This window comes from Gracilinanus agilis, chromosome 6 (genome assembly GCF_016433145.1).
Source record: "Gracilinanus agilis isolate LMUSP501 chromosome 6, AgileGrace, whole genome shotgun sequence".
In the NCBI taxonomy this organism is placed as follows: domain Eukaryota; kingdom Metazoa; phylum Chordata; class Mammalia; order Didelphimorphia; family Didelphidae; genus Gracilinanus; species Gracilinanus agilis.
The window spans coordinates 248,660,098-248,671,694 of record NC_058135.1 but is presented as its reverse complement, the minus strand read 5'-3'; the positions used below and the strand labels follow the sequence as shown (position 1 = coordinate 248,671,694).

The 11,597-nt window shown below is 34.7% G+C and overlaps 1 protein-coding gene across 1 annotated transcript in view; it reads right to left on the bottom strand.

Moving 5' to 3' along the window:
• The window catches only part of LUZP2 (leucine zipper protein 2), a 404,324-nt gene that overhangs the window by 231,307 nt on the left and 161,420 nt on the right, over positions 1–11,597 (bottom strand). Inside the window, exon 4 of the mRNA XM_044681277.1 lies at positions 4,308–4,370. Coding sequence (XP_044537212.1) covers positions 4,308–4,370 — 63 coding nt within the window. The remainder of the gene's footprint in view (positions 1–4,307; positions 4,371–11,597) is intronic.

Here is an 11,597-nt window from a genome sequence, read left to right as displayed (position 1 = left end):
TTCCTTCCTTCCTTCCTTCCTTCCTTCCTTCCTTCCTTCCTTCCTTCCTTCCTTCCTTCCTTCCTTCCTTCCTTCCTTCCTTCGTTTCCTACTTCTCTCTTTCATATCTCACGGAAAATATTTAATAAGATATAGGGGAGAGAGGTGGGGGATGTATGTTAAATGATGCATTGTGTTTTTTTAAAAGAAAATTAATGATACAATAGAATTTGGGGCTTGGTGTCAAAAGAGACCTAGGTTCAATTTGCCTAGGACAGTAACTAGCTATATTAGAATAGGAAAGATTTTTAACTTCTCAGCTTCTGTTTCCTCATCTATAAAATAGGAAAAATATTGACTCTACTTCTCTACAACAGTATGTTATATTCCATAGAGTGATACACTGGATAGAGTGATTGTAGGTATTTGTAAATGTAAAATATGTAGTTTAAGTTTGCCCTAGTACAGTTGAGGAACCCAATAGGATTGCAAGTTATTACTTCAAATATTTGTTGTTCTATCTGTGATTTTTTTCATGCATACCAAACCTATTTTGGATGTTTCTTCCAAATTGTAATTTAGAGTCAGATAGGGAATTGCCCAGGAAACTTATGCCTTTTCCTTGGTCTCATAGCAAATATTTGTCAAGTAAGTTTGGAGCCAAAATTTTTCTGGTTCCAAGGCCAGCTTTCTATCTCATGTGCTGTTTTGCCTATTTATTTATTATCAGCAGCATCAAATTCCCCCCAAAATAATTGAGCATCTTGAATAATATTATTGCTCCCTCACTTGATTGTGAATTCCCTGGGGGAAGCCACTATTTTTTTTCTTTTTTCAGTCACTGAAAATATACTTCTCTGCACACAGTAATAACAACATAATAATTCACTTGAATATGATATTTTGCTCTTTACAAAGTGCCTTCCTCATAACCAGTGAGGTGAAATAGGTGGTAAAAGTGGCCATACTTCCATTTGGTAGACAGATATTCAAAGGTCTGGTGGGTGAAAAGACCATACAGGAGTACTTAAAGTCAAAATTCTTTCAATATTCATTATAAGGGCACAGCAAAAATACTTTCAAATTAACAAACTTGACATTCACCACACAGATACTACCCACCCCCTCACACACACACTTCTGAGTCTTTGCATGGGTGATCCCCATGTCTAGAATGCTTTCCTTCTGCAAATATCCCTATTTTCCTTTGAGGCTTCTCAAGTGTCACTTTCTACAATGAGCTTTTTCTGATAAATCAAGGGGTCAATGTCTCTTCCTCAACAAATTATTTTATATGTATTTAAATTCAATTTCTGTGTACTTTTATTTTCCCCTAGTAGCATGTCAGCCCATTAAGGATAGCTCTACATGCCTAATATTTGGTCTTGTACTCCAGAAACATTATAGGAACTTATAAAAATGCATGTGAAATTGAATTGGGGTATATTAATATTCCCTAAAAGCAATTGCTTAATAAGTTGAAAAAGGAGTAGATTTCTATTCTTCCTGTCACTCTAGTTTTGTAGTATATTATTGGTGTTAATTTATCATCCACATTTCCTCTGATTTTCATTTTGATGGGCACTATTAAATGACATTTGACCTCAAGCTTGCCCTCCTGCTAATTCCTGATTAGGATTTCTCTAGCCCTCCCCTCTAAGAATAGGTCACCAGAGAAAAATCTCTTGGCTTCCTCAGGGAGTTGACCAAAGTCTGGATTTAGAGTAGAAAGATGGTAGAGGTACTTGGAGCCTCTCTGAAATGATAAAAATCTGAGATAGGGGAGTGGGTTAGGACCATGTCATAAAATATCAGCTCCAAAAACAAACAAGGCCCATATTTCCTATAACTAAAAATAACTATGCTCCCCCAACTTCTGCAAAGAGTGATTGGTTAAAGTAGTCTCTCCCTTGAAGCAGAAAGCCTGAACTGAGCAATATTAATAAAGAAAAAAATATTCATCATCTGATTTAGAAATTGTTAGGGTATCATTTATTCCAACCACAGAGGACTTGGTATATGGGCAGCTGTTCTATTTCTGGATATTTTCATCACCTGGTCAGGATCATTTATGAAAGGTTACCAATTCCCCATCTTCCCTGTGTGCAATGGACCATGAATCCCACCACTAGTCAGCAGGAACTAGGGAGGCAGCTTTTGATATTTCACTGAATAACAAATAAACAACATGATGTAATAAACAAAATTTGAACTTTTAAAATTAGCTAGCTGAGTGACACTGAGCAAATTATATAAATATTCTCATCCTATTCTTAATCTCTGAAATGGATATTATTAAGAACAATATACTTACCAATTATTTGGCGCTCACAGGAAATAATATGTGTAGAGTATTGTGCAAAATGTAAAGTACTAAAGCTATTAATCAACCAGTATACATTTTGTTTTATTATAATCTTTACCTTCTGTCTTAGAATTTACATTAAGTATTGGTTTCAATGTAGAACAACAATAAAGAATAGGCAATTTGGTTAAGTGACTTGCCCAAGTTCACACAGTTATGAAGTTTCTGAGGTCTTATTTGAACCCAGGAGTTCCCATCTCTAGGATTGGTTCTTGATTCACTGAACTACCTTGCTGTCAGTATATTTTAAGGCATGTCCTATGTACCAGCCACCATGAGGAAAAATGTCGACTATTATAATTGTGAATAGGAATTGATAATAAATTTAGTGTTAATTCTCTCACTTTATGCTACCAATTATTAGAATCAAAAATCTAGAGAGGACTTTTGAGATTACTTCAAATAATTTTTCCTTTGACCACATCCCTGAAAATTTATTACCCAACTTCTGTTTGAAGATTACCTATAAGAGGGAACTCATCACCTCTAATGCTCTCTCCCTTCTAGCCGTTCAAACATGAACCAGACTTCCACAAGGTTAGGAGAATTGGGCAGAAACTAGTTAATGCTCTGTCCCAGCATGATTTCAAGCTTTGTTCCATTGAGGTATACATTTAGGCATTTGGAGAGCTTTCAGGGATAACAAACCAGAACAATGTAGGACCAGGCTTTGGATGAAAGGAATCTTCTAGAAACGCTTTTATAGATTCTAGCTGTTTCCACACAGAGCTAAAATGCCACTTCCAAATGAAGCCTTTCACAAAACTCAACCTACTTTGAGAATAGTTTGTACATATTTTGCTTTTAAATATGAATAAAAAAGAGATGGAAGTTCATAATCAGTAGAGAAAATAGTTTGAGGCAGGAAGACTTAGATTCTAATCTCTCTTCTGACACAAACTGGTTATGTGTTTATGGATAAAGACCTTAACATCTCAGTATCTCAGGTGAGCATCAAGCTACAAACTGCAGAAGGGAAAGAGAATTTCTTCAACCAAAATGATCTTAATATTAGAACAATAGGATCTTAATATTAGGATCTTATCAATCAATAGAATCTTAATATTAGAACACAACAATGTCTATGTCATATCTGTGTGGTTAAATGCCAACAACTCAAGAGTACAGGAAATTTTATTTTTTCTTGGTACTTTTAGTATGTGGGAAGGGCAAATGTAATAGTATATGTGTATATTATTCAGTCATTTTATTTGAAACCAACTCTATGACTCCATTTGGAGTTTTCTTTGCAATGTACTGGAGTGGTTTGCCATTTCCTTCTCTATGTGTTTATACATGTATACATATACATATATGTATTCAATATTTGTTGTATATAAACATATATCTGATATCTATATCTAGTGGATATATGATAAATATCCTATAAATGTATATTTATGCAACCTAACAAAGCAATGCTGGCATTTATAAATGTTGGACGAATTGAATTAGATTCATAAAACCTCTCAATGGCACCATGCTTGCTCTTAAAAATTCCCAATCTAATTATTCTCACACCTACAAATATATACATATACTTATGTACATATACATACAGATGTATACGTTATATGTATGTGTACATACATTGTGTCCATAGAATGTTTTATACATATATGCATGTATTTGTTTATATATATTCTGTGCCTAAATGCAAGATTCATATTTTATATGCACATCTCTAAGCAAGTAGCTCAGCATATTATATGTTTACAAATGTTAAATTAAATTGGATTTAGAAAGCATTATCAGTGGAAAGATTTGCCCTTAAATGTCCCCAACTCTAATTAGCTTAACAGAGAAATTACTGTCCTTTCTATGTTATAAATGTCGTTACAATCTCACAAAAATGACTTTGATGGTTCATTTACTCTAGGAAAATACATGCTCCAACAATAAGGAAAACAAACAAACAAAAAAAACCCTGAAAAATAAAACAGAGACAAACAGATAGACTCACCTTGAAAATCAAGTCCTTTTTCCCATAACGTAGTTCCTTCAATTGGGCTTGGATCTTTTTGGACTGTAAGAGCAGAACAGATATGTTCCTTAAATCATTTACATTTTAGAGCACAAGCACATGGAGACAAACAAAATCATCTCAAACAATAGCTGCCCACTAATTGAGAAGTCAAAATAAAACTAAATTAAAAAAAATCTTGACCGGATTTGAATGGGGACAATCATACAACTTGACAAGGAGTGTGATCTGTCAAATGAAGTTAAAATGGAATAGTAATTCAATTGCAGTTGGTGAAATTCCCAGAGAGAGCACAGCTGAGGTACCAAGTCTTTGTGACCTTCCTTGTTCCTTTTATTTATAACTCTTTCCCCTGAAATAACCTTGCATTCTGTTAATGTCATATTTACTTATTTATTTACCTCATTCTAGTTTCCAAGAACAAACCAACTTTCTTTCTTACTCTTCCTTCCTTCCTTCCTTCCTTCCTTTCTTTCTTTTCTTTCTTTTTCTTGAAATGAATAATTATAGGAATTCTATTATTTCCCTACATGTAACTCAGGATGCTACTTTCAGGACATTGTACAGTTTTAGGAGCTGGATATAACTAAGGTTGCTTTTGATCAATGCTCTAAGTAGATTTGTTGCTATCTTGCTTTTTTAAAAAGAAAATTTGTTTTTAAAATTTTAAATAAGCATTTGCAAATTAAAAAAAATAATTTTGGCATTATGTATATGATATATAAATAAATACATATGTATATATATATATTCATGTACATAATGTATATACATACACACAATAGTTAACATTTATACAGTACTTACTATGTGTCAGGCACTATGCTAAATTCTTCATAATTATTATCTTATTTAATTATCATAACAACCCTGGGAGGTTGGTGGTATTTTTATCCCCATTTTACAGAAAAAGAAACAGGTAGAGAGTGCGAAAATGATTGACCCAGAGTCATGTAACAAGTAAGTGTTTGAGCAGAAATTTGAATTCAGGTCCTCATGGCATAAGGACTGGTCTTTAACAGATGTATCCACTGCACCACCTATCTGATAATATCTAAGAGAAGACCCTGGTTGTTCATACTTTTCAGTTGCATCTGACTGTTCATGACCACATTTGGGATTTTCTTGACAAAGATAGAAGCATGGTTTATCATTTCCTTTCCAGCTCATTTTTAAGATGAGGAGACTGAGGCAAACAGGGTGAAGTGACTTGTCCAGGGTCACACAATTAGTTAGTGTCTGAGGCCAGATTTGAATTCAGGAAGATGAATTTTCCTGACTCTAGTTTTTGTGCTCTATCATAGAGCCACTCTGTGGAGATAAATTAAGAAGGGGATTATCTATAACTGAAAGATGCTACACCAAAGAAGGTTTGAGGACAGAGTTAGCTAAGCAGCCTTTGTAGGAGACTAAGAAACATAACAGGAAAATTACACCCAGGAGGCAAACTGATTATGAAATACCTACATTTATGTGTATATAAAGGCATATGCAAAAGGGAAGAACTTTAAGGAAAACAACATAATTATATCAGTGCCTACTTGACTTAAGTTCAAATCATAACACAGACATTTATTAACTGTGCATCCTTCTATATAATCTCCCCTATTTGAACAAAGTTTCATCTTCAGTAAAATAAAGGGGTTGGATTAGATGACATACAAGAACCTTTATGGTTCTAAATCTAGGATCCCCAAAATCTAGAGTGATGACTTGTCAAAAGTCTACCCATCTTTCCTAAATGGAGGAGTTAGTCTATGAGGTCTTAAGTTATCTCCTCACAAAAACAGCACAATCTGTCTTATATGTACAATGGGAGGGATGGTCGCTATTACAGAGGACGCTTGAGAAGAAAATAAGATGTTTCTCAAAAGGATTTTAGAAGTGGAAAATGATACACAAGTGTGATTTGTTGCTATCTTTTGGATGGAGAGGGGCAGAAGGATGGAATTCAAGTAAGAACCTGGAAATAGGCTACCTGTGTGACTCAAGGTGTCAACTTGGTAGATCGGAAAAATCACTGGCTCTGAAGTAGACTTTGAATCTAAGTTCTCCTAAGAGCACAGAAATTTAAAACTCACCTTTTATATTTGCCAATTATGAAACTTAGGCAATCTACTTAAGCTCCCTTGATCTCAGTTTCTCCACATGTAAAATATTCATTGAATTAGAAAATCTATTTAGTTCAATTATTTGAGGTTTCCTGAGGTCCTTTCCATTTCTCCATTTGTAACTTATAAATAGAAATTTTGTACCTTTGAACTACATCTCCCAGCATCCCTTTCCTCTTTCATCCCCACCTTGCGCGCTTATGTGGGATAGATAATGTGGTGTGTAACTCTTCCTTACTCTCTCTTCTCTCACAACAGTGGCTGGGTTAGCACTCTTTTTACTCTGAGATTTTATTTTCCTTTACTTCAATTTATTAATAAATTTTATAAAATATAATACTCGGAGTATTTGGATATTCAGTTTTTAATCTTACATAACTTTAAAATAGTCTGTCATATTCCTATGTCACTTATCTTAGATCAGTGATTCCCAAAGTGGGCGCTACTGCCCCCTGGTGGGTGCTGCAGCGATCCAGGGAGTCAGTGATGGTCACAGGTGCATTTATCTTTCCTATTAATTGCTATTAAAATTTAAAAAAATTAATTCCCAGAGGGCTAAGTAATATTTTTTTGGAAAGGGGGCAGTGGGCCAAAAAAGTTTGGGAACCACTGTCTTAGATGCTCAGTTACCCAATCTATGATTCAATGTCATCCTTTCTAACTCTTAGATTCTATGTTCCCATAATCCTAAAAAAAATGCAATTTACAAAGTTTACAGATGTGTGGCAATTATTTTGGCTAAAGGATCCCAATACAAACTATAACAGAGAAGGCACCATCATTGATTTACTCGTTCATGAGCTTAGAAATCGTGAAGTGGGGTATCCCGGGAAAATGTTCACCTGGGTTTATCAGGGCTTTCAAAACTATGCATTCTATTGCACTAGGAGATTTTCCAAGGCCTGGGTAAGAATGGAGGCTCTAGGATCCTTCATGACTGTTTGGGATAAGTCATCAATTCAGCTCTACATCTCAGAGAGCTAGTCATTACTTTTTTTTTTTTTTCTGAGAAATTAGTTCAATGCCTTGCAGCTTCCAGGAGTAGAGATTTTCTATTTCCTTGAAGTAGCTGGCAAATATGAAAGTGAAATACAAGAAATAATGAAGCCAGAAACTCATGTTGTATATGCCCAGCTGAATGGTGGCCTTTCCCAGTGACTGGGCATAGTCACATACATACATACATATAGTGATTTAAACATCTTTCTATGGAAAGGTCTAATCCTTTCTCTCTGCAAGGCCAGATGAGGACTCCAGAGAAGCCCCTGCTAAATGACCACACAGAGGGAGGTATCAGAAAAAGTGTTCTGTTGTCTTGTTATATTAATTTTTTTTCAGGGTCAATTCCTAGTTTGCATATTTATTGCAACACCAACCCTAGTACTTTCAACAACCAGAGCCATTTTTGTCAACAACTCCAGAAAGACGATTTGCAATTTCTTCCTGCTGTTTCAATCTGCTATTCAGGACTCCTTTGGTGCCAGCATAGTCTCTTAGGTAAACATGAATTTCTGTAGTTTCCACTTGGCTTAAAAAATGTATACACTGGCACCTTGTGTATTCAGAATCACTAGGGATATGACATGTTGCACAGAAATGAATTTTCTACCTGCAACTGACCAATTTAAGTGCCAAAATATCGCTTATTTATGAGAAGCACTAGGATAACATACGTACCAGCTAGGGTCATAAAGACAGGTTCAAATCAACCTTGAATATTTTCTCTTCTAATGAACTCAGCCTCAGTTTCCTCATTTTAAAATATGGATTACAATAACACTTTCCTCACATGATTGTAGTGAGGAAAAATTGAGGTTATGGATGTAAAGCACTATGTAAGCCTTAAACTCTTTTATATAATACCAGCTGTTATTTTTACGAAAGGCAGCATGGCACTGTAGATCTTGGCAATGATCTTGGAACCCAAAAGAACTGGGTTCACATCCCACCAAAGACACTTATCATCTGCATGATGGTAAATAAGAAAAAATTCTTTCTCAGTTTTCTCATCCAAAGAAAAAGGATTTAAAACATTGAACTTACTCAACATGTTTGATATGAGGAGCAAATAATAATTATATATATATAAAGATTACACAAAATTTAAATCACTAGGTAAAAACCAATAATTCTTGGTTCCCATCTTATTTTTCTCATATCTTAACACAATTCAGAAAGAAAACATCCTGGAATGTTGTTTTTTTCTGATGTTCCATTTTCCAAATATGGTTGTACATGTCCACAATCAACTACTTTGTCTGCTTTCATAAAAGAATTAATTAGAAAGTGATATTAACATTATTATTACTACTAGTAACTGAAATTTTTCCAAAGTCATATATGCAGATATCCACACTTGAACATGTATACTTAAAAAAAATTGAGAATTTTATATTTTTTATTTTATTTTATTTTAAATTAAATATTTTATTTTATTTTAAATTAAAAAGAATTTAATCTTTCCCTGATAAATCATACGGCATAGATTTTTTGCCCAGATTACCATGCCATCATTGACCAATGGCTTATATTTGACCCTATATGGCTTATGTTTGACCCTATATGGAATGGATACATAGATATGAGTGTGAGTATCTTTTTCTGTCAATTTGGCAAATACATTTTCATTCTTCTTCCCAATTTTCAGGCTACCCCCTGTGACATCTCACTATTCCAGTCTTTCCTAATTTGATGTTTGCATTTTTTAAAGAGCTCTGATATCCCCATGTTGAAATCTTGGGTACTGAATTTTAAATAAGATTAAATTGATTCCAACTGAGGATCCAAAATAAATCCTTTTTAAATGAGTTCATGAGCTTTAGTGCATGGCCTTCATGATAACCACTTCAGCTACTCTGAGGTCTTTATTACTTGTTCTGATTTTTCCTTGCATTTTGTATGGTTGTGGTGCTGGATAGGTAACCCAGAGCAAAAGGAAGGGATCACTATAAGATCCATAATCTTCATATTGTACTGGAGGACAATGACTATAAGCCATGTATCAGAATGTCCATTTTTGGGGGGTTTAAATTTAAAACCTTTGAACAGTTTCTGAAACTCAGGTATGGCACCCAGATGTAGGAGAAAAATATAATGTATTTAAATAGCATTCAACACAAAACTATGAAACATACTGAAGGTTAAACACTAATATATTCATTGCATAACATTGAAAAGAACTGGAAAAAAAATCAGTCCTGTCTCAAGCCAAATCTAGATGGAGCTAGGATATCATTGTACTAGCCATCAATTCCTTCTTAACTACTTTTGACTACCCCTTTATATATGTATTTTTTTTAGTAATTGTGAGTGGGAGGCAACATTAAACAATGACTGGTTACAGGAATTGAGGATATTTAGCCCAAAGAAAAGAAGACTTAGAGGGGCATGATCTCTGTCTTCAGATATTTGAGTATCTGTCATATGGAAGAAGAATGAGATTTGTTCTGTGTAGCCCCAGAGGTCACAACTAGAAGGAATATTTTTTTTCTTCTTTAAAACTTAACTCAATATGAAGATGAATGTCCCTACCATTAGATTTGTCCAACACTGATATGGGCTGGCTCTGGAAATATTGGATTTAGTTAACTATTTGGCAGGGACGTTATAGAGGGAGTTTGTTTCAAATATGAGGTTGGATTGGCTGGCTTCTGAAATCCCTTTCAAATCCTGTGATTCTGTAACTCTTGGTTGGCAAAGAGAAGCATGGGAGAATAAAAGGATTTCAAGCTGACTCTGATATGAAGCTGTTGACCATTTGAATTCTTTGAAAGTATTCCCTACATAGATAGTTCTAGGAGGGTTCTTTATATGGAGTTTTTCATGCTTTCCAGTGGCTTGGAAGAGCCAAGCATCTCTTGAACTGAAGGAATTCTGGTTAACAAGCATTAATTAAGTACCTCAAAGAGGCATGTGTGTGGAGGGAGATGCGACTCTGGCTTAGCATGATTAATGACCCTGGACAGCTTATTTAATCAGTCTACCAAGGAACTTCCTAAGATTGTTAGTAAAGCAGTTGCCAGATCAGTGTTTGAAGGGATAATTTATGAAATAGAAACTTGCTATATCAATATATTCTCAGGTCTGAGTGTGGATATTTTATCTACTGAGTCACCTTGCTGCCATAGATAAATTGATAGAAAGAAAAATAGATAGATAGATAGATAGATAGATAGATAGAAAGATAGATAGATAGATAGATAGATGGATAGGTGGATGGATGGATAGATGGATAGATGGATAGATAGATGGATAGATAGATGGATAGATAGATGGATAGATAGATGGATGGATGGATAGATGGATGGATGGATAGATGGATAGATGGATAGATGGATGGATGGATAGATGGATGGATGGATAGATGGATGGATAAATGGATGGATGGATAGGTGGATGGATGGATGGATGATGGATACATAGAGAAATAGGTAGATAGATGATATAATAGCTAACCTTTGTGTAACGCTTTAAAATTTTATTAGTTTCAAGCTTTTCAAAGGCTTTAGAAACAAGATCTTATTTCATCCTCACATCAACCTTGGGAGGGATGTGCTATTATTATGCAAAACATCTTTCCTGTATCACTTAGTCTTATTTCTCAACAATCCTGGGAGGTAGGTACTATTATCATGACATTTTATAGATGAGGAGACTGAGGCAGAGATTAAATGATATGACCTAGTTTATAGAGATAATAAGTATGAGAGGAGGAATTCAAGCATTGGTGATTCTAGGACCAGTCAGCTATTCACTTTGTGTCCCCAGAGTGCAAATGAGGGAAATCAGGTTAAGCCTCAAAGAGGAAGTTACCCTTGAGCTGAGCCTTGAAAGCTAAGAGGTTTAATTGAAGAAGGGGTACATTCCAGGAAAGGGGGACAATGAATACAAAAGCATGGAAAGGAGAGATGGATGAGGATCTCTTTGTGCCTGTAGGCCATCATCCTAAAGACCAAATGTTGTCTAATACTGTTCTATAAATACAGGTGTGGAAGGATTAGACAATACGTTCTAACTTCAGTTCAAGACATCTGTTAAAGTAAAAAAAAGTCTTTTTCATGTTATTTTCTCATGATTTAGCCATTTTTTCTCAAAGAGAAAAATTCTGATTTATCAACATTTTAACTTATTATTTTAACACAAAGACACGACTACTCCA